The 19,549-nt window shown below is 42.2% G+C and overlaps 1 protein-coding gene across 1 annotated transcript in view; it reads left to right on the top strand.

The window, feature by feature from the left end:
• Window positions 1-19,549, top strand: part of LOC148477523 (contactin-associated protein-like 2) — a 1,966,667-nt gene that overhangs the window by 1,150,873 nt on the left and 796,245 nt on the right. Inside the window, exon 9 of the mRNA XM_088456633.1 lies at window positions 11,113-11,262. Within this exon, the coding sequence (XP_088312759.1) occupies window positions 11,113-11,262 (150 nt within the window). The remainder of the gene's footprint in view (window positions 1-11,112; window positions 11,263-19,549) is intronic.

Below are 19,549 nucleotides of genomic sequence, written 5' to 3' on the forward strand. Positions count from 1 at the left end.
CACCTTCGGATGCATCAATCGCACTATCGGAGATTGCACCAATCCTATGTCAGGTGTAATTTCTTCATCTAAACCTGGCCACTGGTCAATGCAAAGACTTATTAAGATGCATTCGCTGCCTGCGACATGCCGGCGTTGGGCTAGCCACCACGAAACCGAAGCCCACCGAATTTGCCTCTCTATACATCCAAATTCATTCTGCTGCTCCTGGTAAATAACCATCGGGACACATGCGCAGTCGACTCGGCTGCATAGGAATTTTGAAAACATTGGCTGTTCGCGTGCAGCTTAAACACAATGTGCAACTATGAATCAGGCCCACAGTGTTTGAAATATACTGGAAATGTAGTGGGCATTCCTGGGCAGTAACTGGGAAGTGACTTTTGAGACACACAGATTTATAGGCATCTTATCAAGTTTCACAGGTGTGTCGCATAACTGGTTGTGTACTCAGATGCACAATCACTCACATTGGAGGCCTTACTCTGATGGAGATTCTGCACATAGCATAGGGCTGGAGCAATTTATTTTACATCTACAGTATGTGGCCGAACCACCCTTATCTGTACACTTAGTTCCATAGACATCATCATTATCATCATTATCCTTCATCCATGGTGCAAGACATCCATCTAAAATTGACGGATCTCTGTGTATGCACAAATCTCCATAGCCTGCAGTTACATCTTCAGGCCCTCACTAAATTATCCTGCGTGAGTCCCAATGCTGACAATATGGATTCTCTTTGCTAAAAAATCCTTTCTTTCACATTTTGTTGAACATTTAATGGCTGATGCAGAGCTACATGTATTCATATTTTGTTTGTTATGTGTGTTTTTGTGGTGTGCTCTGGTTAGCATGCATCAATGCAGGATTGGCACCAGCGTATCAATGACAGGCGATCACCAGTGGAAAATTATCAATATTTTGGAATGTCATTGTGTCGTGCATGCATGCAGGAGACTCACTCTGCAGCTGCTTCATCATTCAATGTAACACTGCTGTTTTTAGGTTGTTAAAGACGTTGGGAGAGACGATCTTTGTTAATTTGACCAAACATTTTACTGGAAATCTCTTCCATCTGGGAAAGTGCTGGATTATAATTTGACCCCACCAATGGCAAAGTCTTTGTAAAATTCAAGAAAGGGGCAAATAGAAATGATGTTACAATGTTCCGGACAGAAATGTCATAGAGAAAAACTTTGGGGACAAGACAGCATATTTCTAGTAATATGGCTCAATACACTATTTAAAGCAATAACAAATGTCATAATTAAGTTGGTAAATCAGACACCAATTATAAATGAAGAACACAAATGACAGATATAGACAATGCAGAGTAATTAATACGCATTTCAGTCACATCTCCATTTGCAACTGAAGTGGCTTAACAGGGCTTCTACAGGTTGTTCTACATAGGCAATGTCCAGAGGCAGCAAGGCAGTGGTGGATTTTACCTAGAAGCTTCAGAACTGCAGCCCCTTCCCCAGTAAAATACACCATCCGCAGGACCTGCCTAGCAGAGGCAGTGGCTTCCCATTGGAAGCGCCCCCTGCTAATCTCAGCCAGGCAGGCTGCCAGTCAGGACTGAAATTAGCAGAGAGAGTGCTTCCAATGGGAAGCCGCTCCCCTGCTATAACGTCAGCTCTATCTGGCATATAGGGTCTGTAGTCCCTAGAAGCCTGGTTATTGATTTGTGTTCATGTGTGGTATCATGATCCCATGTACTGTATCCCCACATTTCGGACCGACAGAGCTCCTGGTAATAAAAGGTAGGAGCCGCTGCTGGTTGCAGGCTATGCAGCGTGGGCAAATAAGTGTAAATAAAAACCCAAATTTTCAGATATATCTTTTGCACCAAGGATAGGGTTGGTATAACTGTGCCCTTATTATGATGATGGGTATGTAGTAAACCAAGTGTATGATATGGCCGCCAATCACATATATGTGTATACTCTGCATACAGGTGAATATGAGCATTTAGTTTCATACACAGAATACGAATTGATAATAAAGTACAACACACATTTACAATCATGGCAACTATAAAAAAAAAAATTACAGGCCATTTGATTTATTTTAATATTACCCATGCATATGTTCTGTAAGGGGCTGTCCAATTAGCAGTTACTTTATACACGTGATCTTTTTTCCTCCTCTGAACAAACCAATGAAATAAATCATTAAGCTTCCCTAATTGTACATCATTGTGACAGGTGTTTTTCTACCCGCTACACTTATTTTGTTTTCTAACATTATTTCCTCGGGATCACGTTATAATTTCTTACATTTATCTGTATTCAAAATACTGTAACTATAGATAATTAAATAACAAAAAAGTTTAATATTATGGCATTCCTCTTATACTGTATGCTTTTTTATTCCAGATTCCATAGTTCTTCTTTCACTACAAGTTTGTACTATTTAAATTCAGTTCTAAAAACAACATGTGCTATGATATCCTGATAAATGGATGCTCAGCAAAATTGGTTTTGTAACCAAAAATTATTTCTTAGCAACATATTTATTGCCCGAGATAGAATTAAGAAGGACAAAGCCTGAGCTTGTAACACACAGCAAAATCATAACGCAGCAAAATCAGTTTAGTACCAACAAAAAATTAGCTTTGTGAAGTGACCACCAGCTGAACTTCGTTTTTGATTGACTGAATGGATTGACAGACATATATCACCAACATTCTATTTTTATGTACAGCAGAAATAGCTTCTCAAAAACTTTAAAGGATTTTTTTCAGTTAAAATTAATTATTGAACCTGCCGGCCACTCCTTTATGATCCATAATTGTAATTAATAGTGAATAATGATCAATAATAGCAAATCGTTTTTCTGCATTTCTAGCTGGTGATTTCAGTATTGATCTAGATTTATGCAGACACTGCATACATTACTTCTCAGCTCCCTGCTGATAACTTTCATACCAGTCTGTAAACCCACATTTCATTGTAGTTCACCTGTTAGGTTATATTATGATGTGCAATCTCATAAAGTGCAACTGGAGAACTTATAAAGGGCGGGATGTACTAAAGTGTAAAATGCGGTGGAAGCTAGTTGTCCCAGCGCAAGAATGGGAAAGAAGTTTGTATTTCAAATTTGTCTAACAAAAACAAATATTGTGTTATAAAATCATTGTTTTGTTACATTATAGAATCTACTTATTTATGTAGACAAATGAACTTCTTGACAAATGGTATCCCATACAAATGAAATACATTTTCTGAAGAAAACAAATCACATAAGGTGCATATACACACAACGATTTTTTGAACAATTATCGATAACGATTTAGTTTATCGTTCAATCATTGAAAAAATCGTTCACTTTCTGAGTTAAAACGATGAATGATTATCGTTGATGCGCGTTCATGTTTGTAGTTTGTAGTTCAGTCAGACTGACCAACTCAACGATTTTCAGTAAGGGGATATGCAAAAATCGTTTGTATTTCCTAAAAATTGTTCATTACATTTAGTAAATGAACGATTTTAGTAAATGATTTTCATTCATTTTTCCCTTGAAAAAATGAATGAAAATCATTTACTAAAATTGTTCATTTACTAAATCGTTGTGTGTGTATGCAGCTACAGTTATAATTTATATTCCTGCGGTATGCTTGGTTGGGTGTATATGTGTCACAGTTCTGGTATTGTGTAGATCTGGCAAGGGGTCCAGGGTATTAACTGGGGAGTGCAGGAAACGGGGAGGCTTCAAGATACCACAACTCATAGGAAATACAGGTACTGGCAGGCTAGAGACACTAGGAATCACGTACTGGAGCAATGCAAGGATACTAGAATTGGAACAGGAACCCAAGTCACCGGGCAGCCTCTCACCTTATGGTCCAAGGACCAATCAGGCCATATAACTACTCCAGTGACAAGAAGAACCTGAACTCAAAGCAGTATAGTACTGACAGTCTGGACCTGGGAACCAAGCCAGGAATCGGAGTCTTACTGTATGTAACCAGGGAAGACCTAATGAAGCCATATCCCTGGTACAGCTCTGACGCAAGACCTGGACCATAATCCGAAAGGGAAACATAGGATAGAGACACTTCAGGCACACACAGTACTGAACACCTCGCAGCTAAAAGACTGTGAACCGATCATGCCCTCCAGACCTGGAACCCCAACGCTGACTGTCAGCCCAAGACAAGAGCACACAGTACAGGATAACCAAAATAGTCAACCTACAGTAGATTATGCAGTAACCCACTATAGCCACAGAGTGTAGTGATACTTGCAACACAGTCCAGATGATGTCTGCACAACGCAGAGTGGAATCCACGCAGGTGATAAGATGTGTGACAACAGCAGATGGTATGTACCACAGGTACACTGGCAGAACTGGAACTGGAGTTGGAAGCGGTCTGTGTGCAGCGTGGGAGCCGCAGCGCTGAGAGATGATACACAGCAGTAGATGAAATGCAGACAATGATAATCTGTCTGTGTGCGTCGTGGAGGCAGCGGCGCTGAGAGATGATACACAGCAGTAGATTGAATGAAGACAACAGCAAGTGGTCTGTGTGCGGTGTGGAAGCCATGGCAATGAGATGGTATACAGCAGTGATGGTAAACTGAACCAGTGGGTATCTGTATGCGGCATGGAAGCCGCAGCACTGAAAGTTTCAGCAAGTAGAGTATTCACAGCAGAAAGCTCTGAAAACTGAGGAGACACTGAGCCTGGAATGATCCTCAGGAAGGAACATGGTTGTTCAGGCCATGAGTCTTTCCTAGGCCTGGAAATATATAGGGAGTGGTAACAGGTGATTGGTCTGGCTGACCAGGTGAGCTGCCTGGTGAGCGGCAATCACTGGGATAGTCTGTTGGAGGTTTTAGACACCACAATTAATGAATGTTTAACCCTGTATGGGCGGCTAAGACCACGATTTGTGACAATATGGTTGTAAGTAGGACTGATGTAAACCTGGAGCATATGCTATTAGTGAAGACCAGAGTGCAAAATGGCTCCTGCGATCTTGCCCACAGACCTAGAAAGCCGCAGCTCATTTGGGGGGTGTGCCTGGTCGCTGTTCCTGGAAACGGCAGCATGTCACTTGTGTGCGGCTCTACAAATCCGTCCATCTCTGAATCAGACCCACTTTGTGATCCGTCTAGCAACACTGTATATCATTGTCACATGGATCATAATGATATATTTTGTGGATCGTATAGTGTCTATATCCAACCATGCGTGCATTGCAGTCGTTCATCAATTTGTCCTACCTGCTGTGCTGCACAGCATTCGGAAAGATGCAATGAACGATGCCATGCTGCTAAATGCAGCATGGAACAATATATTATGAGGTCATACACTGGATCGTGTAGTGTGAACAGCTGGCTAAATATATACCATTCCATTGCAACGTGCTGTCGCTGGGTACACACATTGTATAGTGTGTACTCAGCAAATGGGCATAAATACCTTATTTTTACGTGATGTGGCCAACACAGCAATTGCCACATTTCATTTTATTAATCTTTAAACAGAGGGACAGTCTTAGTCATCATCAAATCAAACATTTTGAGTACAGAAGTAAATTAGTGGAAGAAAGTAATAAAAAAAAAAAAAACAATTCAGTTGAGAAAGTTTAGAGAGTGACATATAATTATTATTGTGCAGAAAAAAACAATGAGAAAAATTATTTGTTTACTTTAGTAATTTAAGATTTTTGGTGATTGAAAGTTGTTTTGCAATTGTGTAGATGGCTCAAATAAAATGGAACTTTAAGCTTAAAAACAAATGTATAAAATATCAACTAATAACATTTTGAAATTAATTTATAAATGCTCATGAGACTTACTGAACAGAAGATATTGGAAATTAAAAAATAATTATTGTGGAAGTTGCACTTCATAGGCTCAATAGATGTTATGTATTTAAATTACTGAAAGACACAATCATATAACCTTTCTTATTATATCCACACCCAGGCAGAGCCGTTCCTCCAACTCAAATTACACATGACCAAGTTTGTTCCGTTTGGTCACAGAAATAGTAACAAGGGGCAGTGTAATTGGTGCATAAATGCTGATGTTATCCGATTCTAAGACATATTTATGAACAATTGTCTTATTTTATATCTGAATGTTTGTTGGTCAATCAGTCGCAACCTTCAGTCACTTAGTGCTTTCTCAAAATGTACCACTTCTGACAAACACACTTTTAAACTAGCTACAGTAGTTCAAGCCTAAACTCTTTATTTTTGCTCACTGCTGACAATCTCTCCATCCTATTGTACCTTATTATATGCTCTCTTTTCTTGTATCTGATTCTCTTCATTGCTCTTACTGTAGATCGTAAGCTCTTGTAGACAGGGTGCTCACCACCTAATAGTTTTGTATTATGATAAGTTTATCATGCATTATTTTTCTAATGTACAGCAAATAAATATTCTTTATAAGTAAAATTGAAAATGGTACTAATGACATGCATGGGGCTGCTGTATGTCAGCCTAATAACAGAAATAATAACACTTAATACCAAATTATTGGATCAAACTGCTTCATGTGAGGCCCACATTAGTCTAAAATAGTTATAACAGCAGACAACAGAATACACTTAATAATAACTATTTTAGGACCCGTGTGTTTTGGTACTAAATCATTGTTGAATTTTGACTTCAGCAAAACCGAACTGCTTATCTCTAATTAATGGTGCTAAGATTCACATTGATTGTTTCAAACCAAGTCGTCAGTGTGAGAGTGGGAATAGTTATTTCCCTTCTGCCCATAAATGTCACAATGTCACTAGTGTATTCAATCCACTGTTCTGCCCCCTTCTTCCACCTTTATCCTTTCCCACTTGTTTCCTCCACCTCCTCCTTCTCTTATCTCCTCTTTTCTGTCTGCCTTTTTCCCTTTCCTCTGCCATTACTTCACTTCTACCCCACCATGGTCCTACTACCCCATTGCATTCACACCCATTTTGTGTAATTTCTTCTAGGCGTAGCCTATTCCACCCAGGGTAATCCTACAGAGTGTGCCCAAGATGGCTGCCTTATTTGGTACCTTTTGTGGGTGAAATATATAACCCATGGAAGTTACTTCCCAAAATGTCTGCACCAACCCTGCAACATGCTTATTGTGCTATCTAGGTTTCGGTTGATTTTAATTATCTCTGTGTGGTTTTCTATTTTTTGCAACACCAAATCCTTGTACAATGGGGGTCATTCAGACCCGCTCGTGAGCGACAGTATGCTCGCAAGTGGGTTGATGTTCCCCCACTGCGCATGCGCACGACGGAGGGAGCTCCGTCGTGCACATGCGCGAGACCCAGCGAGCGATGGGCTCTCCATCGCTCTGGGTCTCGCACCAAAGGGGGCGTCCTGTCGATGTTGATTGACAGCATGTCCCCTTTGGTGGGCGTGCCGGGGGCGTGCCTGCCAGATGGAGGCATTCCCATGGGAACGCCTACCGTCTGAAGCCAGCCCCACTGACATCACTAGTGATGTCAGTGGGAGTGATTTTGGCTCTGATAGAGCCAAAATCACTCCAGGGCTTGCAGCAGCGAGACCCTACCACAGGGTCTCATCGCAAGCCCGATGGTCACGATGGTCAAGACCATCGCGACCATCATCATGGACGCTCGCATAAGCTGTGGGTGGTAACCCACAGCTATGCGAGCGTCCATGAGGACGCTCCAAAAAAAGGTAGGAGGGCCCTGATTCAGAGCGAGTGCTCTGGTCAGAGCGTTCAGCTCTGAATCAGGCCCTATGTACCATGTTTTCTGATGTCTTTAAAGCAACCTCGAGTCCTAAGGGAGAAAAGCGCTATATAAATAAAATGATTATTATATGTGCCTTCCTCCCCATCTACCCCACCTGTATCTCACCTGTTTGTCTGCCCTTCCCCTTTAAAATGTACAGTAAGCTCTAATGAGCAGGGCCCTCTACTCTCTTGTGCTTCTCCTTACTTTACTTTCATCTACTTCTTACTTCCCACTAGGGCACCTAACACTTGGTTGCTTAAGCTCTGCTGCTTATGTGGGTGTTTTGGTCACTAATGTAGCAATGTATATCATCCATGTCCTTGTCCTGCATTCTATTGTATTGTACTGTAAGTCTTTAGTCACATATTTGTTTATATATTTTGTAAGGCACTGCGTAACACTTGTGGCACCATATAAATAAATAATAATAATAATAATAATAATCCCTTCTCCAACCCTCCTCTCCATGTCACCTCACCCCACCTCCATCCACATCTCGTTACAATCCCTCCCTGCCCACTGCCTACAGGTTCCCTTCCCAGCACTGGTGCCCGCACAATCTCTCCACTCTATTTATCAGTCCCCCAAATGAAGCTCACCTTCTCATTACAGCAACCCTGATAATCTCATTCACATCTCTCATTCACATCTGTCCCTCTACCCTGTGCCCTCTGGAATGCCAGATCAATCTGAAATAAATTGGTTCCCACCCATGACTTTTCATCTCCAACAGCTTGCATCGCCTATCCATTACCGAAACCTAGATTTCACCCTCTGACACACTTCTCTTGCTGCTCTCTTTTCTTGGGGCCTCACCTTCTCTCACACCCCTCGGCCCAGGGGTCACCATGGTGGTGGTATTGGGGTTCTTTTATCCCCTGGTTAATCCTACCAACTCATACCCTCTGTACCATCCCTTACATTCTCTACATTTGAGGTTCATGCTATATGCCTTTTTCAACCAGTACATCTGCGAGTAGCTGTCATTTACCGTCCCCCTGGCTCTCCCTCCAAATTCCTTGACAACTTTGCTTGTTGGCTCCCTCACTTTCTCTCCTCAGACCTTCCCTCCTTTATCCTAGGTGACTTCAGTAATTCAATTGATATCCCCACAGAATCCTCTGCCTCCAAACTCCTTACCCTCACATCTTCATTTGGTTTCTCCCAATGGACCTCCTCACCCTCCCATGTGAGTGGGAATTCACTTGGTCTGGTATTCACTCACCGTTGTAATATTTCTGATTACTCCAATTCCTCATTCCCCTTCTCTAATCCTCACCTTCTCTCTTTTAACTTATCCCTCTTTCCTTCCCCTCCTCTACCTCCTAAGGCCACCATCACTAAGCGTAACATTGAGGCTATCAACACAATTTATTTTTCTTCCCTGCTTGATTCACGTCTCTCCCCTATCCACTCTTTCTCCTGCCCGAAAAAGCTGCTTCCCTATACAATGCCTCCCTTACATCTGCTCTTGACTCTGCTGCTTTGGCGCTGACTACTCACCCCGCAGATCCACACCTCAACACTGGCATTCCAAATGCACCAGATACCTTCAAAAGTGTTCATGAATCGCCGAGCAACAGTGGAGAAGATCACGCTCGCAGGCAGATTTTCTCCATTTAAAATTTATGCTCTCATCTTACAGTGGTGCCCTTTCCATCTCTAAACAGTCATATTTCAAGAACCTAATCTCCTCCCAGTCCTCAAATCCCCGGGTTTCTCTTCCCCACCTTCAACTCCCTCCTCTACCCACCCACCCCCTCCTCTCCTTGCTCTCTGCCTTTGACTTTGCTACTTACTCTACATCTAAAATGTATTCCATACATCAGGACATAATATCCCACCAGTCCTCCAGCACTCCATCTCCTCCTTTCCTGGATCATCCCTCCCCATCCATTTTACCAACTCTGACATCCTTCTCCCCTGTATCTGGAGAGAAAGTCATGATGCTCATCTGCCCCCCCCCTTACAACTCCCCCTTGACCCTATCCCTTCACACCTCCTCTGCTACCTCGCTTCTTGTGCCCGTTCCCATCTTGCCTACCTCCTCAATCTTTCCCTTTCATCTGGCCCTGTCCCTTCTGCATTCAAACATGCCCTTTTCTCCCCCATTCTTAAAAACCTACCCTTGATCCTAACACTCTCTCCAACTACTGACCCATCTCTCTCCTCCATTTTGCCTCCAAACTCCTAGAGCATACTGTTTAAAACAACCTTACCTCCTTTATTTCCTCCCACTCTCTCCTTGACCCTTCTCAGTCTGGCTTCAGTTCTTTCCACTCCACTGATACTGCCCTCACAAAAGTAATCAATGACCTCCTTGCTGTCAAATCCAAGGGCCACTACTCTCTGCTCATACTCCTTGACCTTTCTGCTTCTTTGGACACTGTGGACCACCCTCTCCTGATGCAAATCCTTCACTCCCTTGGTCTACATGAAACTGCCCTCTCCTGGCTATTCTTGTAAATTTGTCAAATTAATGAGCTTGATTTTGCTGTAAAGTTCTTATCCCATCATCTTTTCTTTAGTCATGATGTTCAATCTACTGTATTTATATAACACCTGCAAGTACATCATTGAAGTTTAGGTATAATATGTACAGAACAAATTATTAAAATCAGCTAACATTTTTAAAGGCAACATAAAATATTTTGCCCTTGAAATAATTCAGAAATTATTAGCATGGAATGGCCTGATTCTGCGTCAGGTGGATCTACAGTATGTTCATGGGTGCAAATGGTGAGTGTTCTCATACAGCGCATGTGGAGAAGCGAATTTACAAATTTTTGCATATGTTCATCCTATTCTGAGTCAGACGGAACCTGAATGGATTTGTCTTTCCATGAAATAGCGTTTTGGGATGTAAACTGTGCAGTCAAAGGATTGCGGGAGTGTCATAAGAGTGGCGTGGGCATGTCATGGGCATGTATCAAAAACTCTGTACAATTCAGAGTCATGTGTACAGGGAAGTAAAGCCTCTTCCTGGCATATCTCTTGCACCTAGCATGGGCTGGTGTACAGTAAATGCAGATATTAATGATGAATGTTGCAGTAGCTGCCATAAAGTAGGTGGCACGGCTTTCTGCTGGCTGGCGCATGAACACCCGCATTAGTTGAATGGCTACTCACATTATCATAACGTAGTAAATCTGGCTTTTGCGGCTGCCCACAACTACTGTACAACCACTTTGTGTACGATTTGGAAAAACACCAAAAAATCACCAAAGCCAGGAATATCGTTTAATAGAGTTTTAAGAATATAAATAAGTCACTTATCGTACAGGTTGATATTAAAGTTCAAATGAAGTCAACTCCAATACAATAACATCATTCCTTAATAAAGTGTGGTTCATATTTTGTAAATCTCAATTGTTTTCTTCTTTGCAGGTTCCGGCCTTAATGATGGACAATGGCACGAAGTACGATTTACAGCTGAGGAGAATGCTGCTATGTTAACTATTGATGGGGATGAAGCTTCATCTGTCAAAACAAATAGTCCTCTTCAATTCCGAACTGGAAGTCAATATTTTTTTGGAGGTAAGATTTGAATCACCAGTGTCCTGTGTAGGCTTATATTTATATTTATGTTTATGTTTATAAAGAGAGGCAATACAAGAAGATTTTGTGGCACTACGCTCATTCTTTGTAAGCTAGGGTATTGTCCCATCATTGCTTGGTGGTGAATATGTAACATATCTTTTTGTTATGCATGGATAACATTCGCACTGTAGCTGGGGGTGATGAACACGGAATGTAAATGATATTTCTCACCTCTGACTTCGGGCATTGTTCCTTCTCCAGAGTCTGAAGCTTGCAAGATGGGAAAGATGGGTGTTCTATCTTGCAACAAGCTATTATTAAAAATTGCCTAGATAAATGTATTAATAAGGAGAAAAAGAATAAAGGGTTTGTGAATGATAGTGATAGGTGGTTGACAACATGGAAGTACAGAAATGTATGCAGTTACAATTGGGAATAAAGATAACATGACAACAGATGCTAACTTTATAAACTCACTCTTAAACAATTGCTTACCCATCTTTCAATACTCACTAACTGATTTATATCATAATATTAATATAATGCAACCCTGCAATATTAATAATAATCATACTATGGCACCATTGGTGAACATTCTATGGTCCGTATTTAACTATGTGCAATGTGCAGCTGTGATGTTTGCACATTGCAGTAGAATATTGTACTCTACATCACCAGTTTTCCTGCACACCTATATGGGTTATTGATTGGTTGCGAAGTGCCACCATTCCGATGGCACTTTGTCTCCTCTTCTGTGCTGCTGGAACCCTATAGTGCCGACCTCTGACCTGGCCAGCCTGAATGCAATACTGCACATGCACGGTGTCTCCACGCATCTTCAGCTCCATCCTCCTTATAGGAAGAATGTGCCCCTGAGTGTCTTGTCAGATAGACTGCTTACACTACAGGAAAGACTCAGCATACTCCGCTGTGTCACCACTGCAAATCTATTATCTATATATCCTCTCCTACCACAACTTTCAGATCTAAAAGGAGGGAAACATGTCTGTTTGAATAAAACTGGAGTTATGGTTGTCAATTAATTCTACTTTGTGGTTTGGTTGAGGTAGTACGGGGAACACCTATAGACTAACTCCAACTGCAAAGCATGCAACATTTTGTGACCAAATGAGGTAAATATTTTCTGCAACAGTTTTGTACTCATTTCTATTGACAAGAAAAAAAAGTCCTCACATTACAACACTATATGACCAAACATATGTGGACATCAGAACATACTACCCATATGTAAATCTCATTACAATGCCATGTGCATTAATATGCAGTTGGTCACCCCTTTACTGCTAGATTAGTTTCCACACTCCTGGGAAGGCTTTCCACTAAATGTTAAAACATGCCAATGTGAATTCACATCCATTCTCTTACAAGTTACAAGTTGGGCCTTGATGTTCACTTCACCCCTCAGGTATTCCGTGGGATTAAGGTATGGGCTCTCTGCATAATTTTTTATGGCCCTCACTTTGTGCATGGAGACATTGTTATGTTGAAACAGGAAAGGGCCTCACCCAAGCTGTTGCCACAAAGCATGTAATGTTATGCTACAGCATTAAGATTTCCCTTCACTGCAACCAATGGGCCCAGGCCAAAAAATAAAAACAACTTAAGGCCATTTTTCCTTCTCCACCAAACTTTGGCGGTATGTAATCATAGGCAGGAAGTGTTCTCATGGCATCTGCCATCCCAGATTCATCCACCAGAGTGCCAGATAGTGAAGCCGAATTCATCACTCCAGAGAACACATTTCCATGGCTCCAGATTCCAATGACTTTACGCCACTCCAGGCAATGTTTGGAATTATGCAATGTGATATAAGGCTTGTATGCAACTGCACGGCCATGTAAACCCAATCCTCAAAGCTCCTAAGGAACAGTACCTATGCGGATGTTGCTCCGTAAGCAGTGTAAAACTCTGTAGTTAGTGTTGCAATTGAGGACAAACAATTTTCAAGCATTTATATATGCTTTTATTTGTTGTAGTAATGTGTGTTACTTAAATAATAATTCTTCTAGAGTAAGGCATTATTGGAGAATAATGCCTTGGTTAGAGGAGTTGAATGCCAAGGACCCTGCAGTTGTTCTTCTTACAGAATACTTGATGGAAGGCAGGTGGTACAGAATCCCACAGTAGTCGGAGCAGGTAGGGCATATATCTAACAGGCACACAACAATTATTCTATAAAGATTAATCAGACCTGGGACTATTTTATTTATTTAATTAAAGTGCCCTGGAAGTGCGTTAGCCTGTAACATGTAATTATTGCATTAATATACTGTAGTTATATAGAACACACAATGCCTATTAAAATTGTAGCTTAGGTTTGTGAATATTTTACAACCTGATAAAGAACAAAAGCAAAGACTTCCTTTACAGCCACTAATTTATTTCCTCTCCTGTCACAACAATGTTCAGCTCTGTACATGGATATTATTACGGAAGCTTGGATTGATAGTCTGTAAAGCTACTGACTAATGACTAATAAGGAATAAATAAAGCTGCATAAAGATGGAATTTTGATGATGTTCTCTTCAGCTATAATGTAATTGGCAGTGGATGTGCTTTTTAGTTTGTTTATTGTTCATTGAACTTAATAAATAGAACAGAAGAAATGTAGTGTTTTCAAAATCATTTATCATTGTGTTACGCTAACAGTGTTTTTGCATGTTCTTCTGTCAAAGAAATTAGCTTTACTACAGTTGGGTCATAAGGACTTGGCACCATGTGTCTGACCTGAGTGTCATATGCATATATGCCCAGTGTATTGGGAGTTTATGTGAGTCCTTAGATGTGTTCGTGACTCTACTCATGGTTGACAATTACATTCATTATAACACTGCTCGTCCAGAGGCAGGCTTGTCTAGGTGGCTGGGGGTCACGTATTCACCATTTCCCAGTGCTGTTGAATGACATCTGTCAGATGATTTAGACAGCTAACAGTTTCACTGAAACATCTGTTGCTGCTATCTAATAATTGCTTTTATGGACTGAGAAAGCATTATGTCTAAGTATTTCCACTTACTGAAAAAATCCTGAAGCCTGGATTTTCTGTTTGTGCACTGTGTAAGTGTTCGTTTCTGGATCAGTGTCTGTCCTAATTCTGTATGTATGCTTTTCTGCACAGCAACACTTTTCAGGCTACAGTATGCAGCAGTTTTATCAAAACGTCTAAGGAGGACTAGTAGCAGCATTGCCTCTATCAACCAATCATATTGTAGCTATCATTTTATAGAATGTACTCGATAAACAATAGTTAAAAATCTGATTGGGAGAGATTTAATTAGCCATGAGGTACTGCTGGAACCTCGCACACTGCTATAAAGTGGGTTATCGGGGCAGTAAAACCATACATGCCGACATTTCACTTCCTCCTTCCTGAAGGGAGCTGTCGGGTTTTCTCGGCGGGGGGGCTGGTCGCGGTGAAAAGGGGGCATGGCTTAGTGGTGACACTTATTTGGGGGCAGAGCATGGGGCATGACATCGTGTCATCGTGGCTCCGCCCCCTCTAAATGCCATTATTAATGGCATTGTGTGGCAGGGGGCGGGGCCCCATTGATGTGATTCAGCACGAATCGCGTCACCAGTCCCTCTGCGGCTGGGATTCTTACAGTAAGTGCAATGGGGGGTGGATGAGTCACTGGTGCCCGGGAGGCTTGCCTGCCTTTCCGGGGGGCCAGGAGCTGCACCCGATTTTTGGGAGGCTCCCGACCGAATCGTGAGGGTAGGCAAGTATGAGTAAAACCTTGCTAGTTTTTGATCACACTCCATACAGGCGCAGGCAAAAACAAGGTTATCCCTCCTGTAATTACCCACAAAGTGCGCAGCCACACAACACGCAATCCACTGGAACCTTGCGCTCAATTGAATCTCCACCTATGTGTTGGATAAAATGTGCAATACTTGCTCTCCTACAGCTCAGTATGGACAATTGAACAGTACCCCTTACTTTGTACTTTGTACTGTTTGCTGAATATAATTGTTTACTATGTGCATGTGATGGGAGTGTAGTGACCATTGGAGCATTGCACTTGTTTGCAGACTTTGGCTGCAGGTCTTCTTTTTAGGACCTGGTAATGCTACTTTTTATATGTATTATAATTTCATGTCATTGCTTGTAATTACAACATATGTATTCCATGAGTTTTATTATTTACCAAAACATTCACCTGTTATTTACAGTTTAATCTGAAAGGCTGAAGTACCTTTTGGACATTAATAAGGTACTCCTGGGGATATGCACTCCAAAGGTTGAGAATGTGATGTATGCTTATTGTCACATTCAGGGATACACGCAGCTGCTTGTGTGTGTGTTTGTGGAGATAATATGCAAATGCTTGTTTCAGCCCTTTGTTTGTGTACTAGTGTGCATCTGACTGTGCAAGGACTAAAACGCTCACCTTCAGCGTCTCTGGATGCTGTAACACCGCCATTGATTCCTGACACTCCCCCATCGGCATACCATCATGCGGCAGGTGCAGTGTCTCCATCTGAGCATGGCCTCTGTGGCTGCGGCTCCGCATCTTAGCATGGCCTCTGTGGCTGCGGCTCTGCATCTGAGCATGGCCTCTGTGGCTGCAGCTCTGCATCTGAGCATGGCCTCTGTGGCTGCGGCTCTGCATCTGAGGATGCAGCCGCTTTCACTAACATGCCCACGGCACTCCCATAGCACACCAACATGACAGATATTTTGCATTCACTTCAGGCCACCTACCGGTAACCACCCAGAAACACTCATGGTTTTCCCTTGACATTTCTGATACCATTGGTCCCATACCCAACAGTGTTGTAGGGATTTTCAGAGTATTTTGTGCATGCACAGTAGCAAATATTCACTCAACTACATGAACATTGGTATTGCGTGCAGTTAGCGTGCACCTCTTAATTAGGCCCATGGTGTGTGCAATCTTTGGTCTCACAAATAAAGTGAAGATTTAGATACAGAACCAATTTTATTGTTTCAACTTGTAAAACACATAGGGATCTATTGTGTATTTTTGAATAAGAAGCATTTTTTTCAACTATATGAAAATAGATTACGATGATCATCTTAAACTGAGTTTAAACACGCCAGCTATTTCAGGTATAGTGTGTGTGCGTGTGTGCATGTGTGCTTGCTGCTTCCTTACTCCTTAATTAACTGAATGGCCATGTATATAGTTAAACAATTTAGCAGTGCAGTGGTAATCTAGTTAAATTGTGCTTTGTTTATAGCCAACTCAAGGATCAACAAACATCTTGTTGTATAACTAAAGGCTTTATGTGCTGATTGTAAGACAGATGGCTCTGTCTGGCAGGAAGCCCTTTAAGAAACTGCCCAGCATCACTTTGTATTTAAATTGACTGTGCTGGTGTAAAGGGGAAAATAGAAAAAGAAAGTAAAGAAGAGAAACTAGAAAAAAAAGTACCTCTGATTTGCTGTTCGTGAACAACAACCTCAACATTTCACCCCTTAGTTCACTTCCTCAACCCCAAATTACTGTGTTACTCAGCAGAATGCAACTGTGGCAAAGTATATTTGGCAAAGAGAATACTATATGCTTGTTAGCCTAAGTCTTCTGTATATCTTGTTACATAGTGACTTTGGAGATTCTGGACACTGGGCCTGATTCAGAGCTGCTCGCTCTGACAGAGCGCTCGCTCTGACAGAGCGCTCGCTCTGAATCAGGGCCGGGCTTTTTTATTTTTGGAGCGGCCCCTCGGCCGCTCGCATAGCAGTGGGTGATCACCCACAGCTATAGCGAGCGGCCATGATGATGGTCGCGATGGTCAAGACCATCGCAACCATCGGGCTTGCGACGAGACCCTTGGGTCTCGTTCATCGCAAGCCCCAGAGAGGTTTCGGCTCTAACAGAGCCAGAAGCTCTCCACTGACAAGCGTTCTCATGGGAATGCCTCCGTTTGGGCAGCCACCCCCCCGGCCCGCCCACCAAAGAGGGCGTGCTGCCACTCAACAACGACAGCTCGCCCCCTTTGGTGCGAGACTCGGAGGAACGGAGTGCCCGTCGCTAGCCGGGTCTTGCGTACGCGCACGACGGAGTCGGCTCAGTCGTGCGCATGCGCTGTGGGCCACCATCGACCCGGTTGCGAGCACTCAACGCTTGCGACCGGGTCTGAATCAGGCTCTATATTTGCTTCTCAGCAGATTGGACCTGAAAATTTAAAGCAACACTCACATTCAGCGTAAAAACCTGGCATACTTTATACTGAATGCGTGTGCCGCCTTAAATTATAAAAGCCGCCGCTTGGTAAGTATAGCCCTCTATTTTTATGGCATGGAAAAGTACTATATTAAACAGCCAAGCTTCCTGTCCACTACTAGAATTTTTTTGCGCTTCAATGTCAGCCGGGGCCAAAGCCTGTAGACCAGGTGTGGCCAAACTCGGTCCTCGAGAGCTACCAACAGTTCACGTTTTCCAGGTCTCCTCACAGTATCACAAGTGAAATAATTAGCTCCACCTGTGGATCTTTCAAAATGTGTGAGTCAGTAATGACTACACCTGTGCACCTGCTGGGTGACCTGGAAAACGTGAACTGTTGGTAGCTCTCGAGGACCGAGTTTGGCCATTCCTGCTGTAGACACACAACCCATATTGCCATACACCCTCTTATGATAGCCATGCATTTTTTTAAATAGAAGATTATTTAATATTGACAACCCTGTCATAGGGCTCCATAGTGACACTACTCCTGACCATATTCGTGTCTTTGTATAATTTAATATTTGACAACCTCAGTTAGATTCAGTTATATTTTCTTTGCAGCACAATGAAAAAAATTACCTCTCAGACTGCATTGCCCATAGGCACAGGCCAACTGAGTCTAATGCTAAATCTGACTCTGTGTCAACACCTGACCATTTTCTTGCCCAGTCATTGCAATTTATTTACACTGACGGTCTGGGTGGCATCACATTGTTTTTAGGAAATCTTGTTATATTTTCAACGCATTCTGTCACAAATCCAACAAATTCTGTGTGGTTTTCAACATTATTACAATTTGAATTGGTAAAACAATGTTCTGCAGACTACCATGGACTGATGCAGAATTGGAAGTAAATTTGTATGCATAGAGCAACGTCACACAAGATTTGCCACGCAAACAGGCCTATGTTCTATTCTGCATCAGCCCAAATATACCATTGCTCTTTGGTGGTTATTTTCAACTATATCTACAGTTAAGCAACATTTTCAAAATAATTGTGTGCAATATATACCTTATTATATATCTTGGGAGCCAGTGAAATGTGTTCCCTACTCTTATCCAAACCCGGGCCCCAGTACTCTCGGGGGGGCATGGCCTCATCGTGGGAGGTACGGCCATGCACCCCTTACAAAAAAATGTTAAACAATTCTTTGCACTGAGGGGGGTGCTATGAGCCCCTCAGCCTGGGGCAGATCCATCGCACTGATTGCACCCCCTGCACAGGCAGAGGAGATTGCTGCTGCTGCTGCTCCCTTGCCCCACAGCAGCCCAATACACAGCAGCGTGTGCTGGAGACACAAGCTTCTGACAGGTAAGCAGGAGGGGAGGTTGCGGCAGACCCGGGCCCCTCCAACAAGCCCTGGCCCGTGTAATTAATACCTGCTCCCCCCTCTCAGCCCCCATGCTCTTACCAAGACCACTACAATTGAGACGGTCATCCTCCAAGTTATATTTATTTATAGACTATTCAAGCAACACTTCTTATTTCTATCTGTATCTAATAAGACCATCAGAATGTTCACAGCAGCATAGAGTTTTTCAGGAGATGAGTTGGCTGATCTCATGGGATGGTTTGTGACATTTCCGTTTGTGTGATAATGTAGGAACAGGAAGCATGTACCAAGCATAAAGACATACAGCCTCATTTATCAATGAGTTTTAGCATTCACAACGAGTGATAAAACTTGTTGCGTATGATAAATGGTGCTCAAGCCAATCAGCTCCAAACTCATTTTTCAAAAAGATGACAGTTGGGAGCTGGTTGGCTGGAGCACCATTATTATAAGCAAAGTTTTATCACTCGTTGTGAATGATAAAACGCGTTGATAAATAAGGCCCATAGACTTAGACTTTGATAATGGAGGAACAAGTTCCCCAATGGTGCAGTTACAGTTGCAGGCTCCTGTCAACATGATGTTAGGAGGTGCCAAACCTACCTCTATAGGAAAAAAAAATCATGCTTTCAAACAATTTTTTTATTTTATTTTATGTTCCCAATACAGGAAGTCACTAAGGTTTCAGCGCAACTATTGTCTAAGGGGGTCATTCAGACCCACTCGCGAGCAGC

The sequence above is a fragment of the Taudactylus pleione genome, unplaced genomic scaffold, assembly GCF_031769625.1.
Source record: "Taudactylus pleione unplaced genomic scaffold, aTauple2 ptg000709l, whole genome shotgun sequence".
Lineage (NCBI taxonomy): Eukaryota > Metazoa > Chordata > Amphibia > Anura > Myobatrachidae > Taudactylus > Taudactylus pleione.